The 1,716-nt window shown below is 43.5% G+C and overlaps 1 protein-coding gene across 1 annotated transcript; it reads left to right on the top strand.

Moving 5' to 3' along the window:
* Positions 1 to 273: 273 nt before the first annotated feature.
* On the top strand, positions 274 to 1,394 carry LOC108632627 (uncharacterized; the record flags this gene model as incomplete). The annotated part of the gene is made up of 1 exon (XM_018037317.2): positions 274 to 1,394. A coding segment is annotated over one exon (1,092 nt), but the record flags the coding sequence as incomplete, so codon positions are not given.
* Positions 1,395 to 1,716: the final 322 nt, after the last annotated feature.

Here is a 1,716-nt window from a genome sequence, read left to right as displayed (position 1 = left end):
CATTGTGAAACAATAATGTGTAAAGAAATTTGTCTAAAATTAATTTTTAATATTTTTTATATTATTTACAGTCATATAACAAGTTATTAGTAAATGTTAACAATAAAAAAAATTTACTTCACTTGGGAAAAAAATAATTTATGCATTATTATTTGTACATTTGCCCAAAACCAGTCAAAATGACTTCCTTGGGCAATCTAGTGTTAAGGTTGTTTGTAAGTATTTGGTTATTTTAATTCTGTAATATTATTCCGTGTTTAACATTTCCGTTTTTCGTTGCTCAGGTACGAAGAGGAAGACCGAGGCCGAGCCGTCAGCGTGGAAGCGTTAGTATCGACGATTTGGCTGGACGAGTGGGGCGAGACGGTCGACAGCTACGCGGGGATCCTCGTCGGCTGTCAATTACCACCGGACGTGGCAGTCGAGCCATCTAGGGTGCACGTAGGCTTGGCTCCCTGCCACAAGAATGCTAGTCATAGCGTAAGGATAAACACGGTCCGCGGAGACGAGCCGAATCGACGACGCAGACAATTCACTATCTGCATCAAAGGCCTGGACTTCGACGAGGACATATCGTCAAAAATCGTCGCTTTCGTCGAGCTTCATCGCATACTAGGCGCCGAGCTGTTCTACTTCTACGTGTTCAGCGTTCACGAGAACGTGTTGAAAGTTTTGAGGTTATACGAACGGTCGAACGTGATCCGATGGTTCAATCTGACTCTACCGGGCGACCTGCCTAACGACAGGACCGCCAGACGGCTGTTGCTCAGTGAGGACATCTGGATGAAGAGGCGGATGGAACTCATACCGTACAATCACTGCTTCTATGACAATCTTCATCGCTCCGAGTACGTCGTGCCCATCGACATCGACGAGGCGATCGTTCCGGCTAAACGGAACAACTGGCACGAACTGTTGTTGGACGAGCGGATGAAACTCGGCAGAAGTTTCAAAGATTTCGCATCGTACGCCGTCAGAAACGCCTACTTCTTCCCGGAACTGCAAACCAGGAACCGAACCAATGCTTCGGATCGCTTTCTGGACGATTTGGATTACTTGGACACGGTCCGAACGGCTTGTATCTCGCCAGAGGGCGACTCTGTGAAGAGTTTCGTCTCGACCAGGCGAGCGTTGACTGTTCACAATCACTACGCGCTGACCACGCTCAATCCGTCCACCAGACGGGCCCATCACTTCGACCCAGACGACGTTCTCAAACATCACCATAGAGCTTGCGACGATAAACACTTGGACTGTGAACTTTTGATAGAAGACGTTATGGTTGACGAGTCCGCGATTAAATACGTGAACGAACTTAAAGAGAGGATGAAGGTAGTTTTCGACGACCTTAAAACGTCTACGTAATGTACATAATAAAAAAGAATTTACATTCATAGTGATTTATAGTCATTTCATTCCCTGTATTGTATCCTTCGATTCCTGTTAATAAATTCCATTCGTTTGAAGCGGAAACTTTTGTTTTATGGAGTAATACAAGATGACTATGAAAATAGTTAATTGTTTATTTGGTATAATTCTTGAATTTTTCTATAATTATCAATTTATTAACCTATCCAGGAAATTTTTTAAAGTGACTAAATCGATTTAATTGCTTTCTTATTTGGAATAATTTTAATTTAGAAAATACGAAACATACAGGGGCGTCTAGATCCGAGCCAACGCTCCCGATTCGTAGATCGCGCCAACCGAGCGCTC

The sequence above is a fragment of the Ceratina calcarata genome, unplaced genomic scaffold, assembly GCF_001652005.2.
Source record: "Ceratina calcarata isolate Rehan_Ccalc_2016 unplaced genomic scaffold, ASM165200v1 scaffold1630, whole genome shotgun sequence".
In the NCBI taxonomy this organism is placed as follows: domain Eukaryota; kingdom Metazoa; phylum Arthropoda; class Insecta; order Hymenoptera; family Apidae; genus Ceratina; species Ceratina calcarata.
The sequence above is the reverse complement of the archived record's forward strand: the minus strand, read 5'-3'. Positions and strand labels throughout refer to the sequence as shown.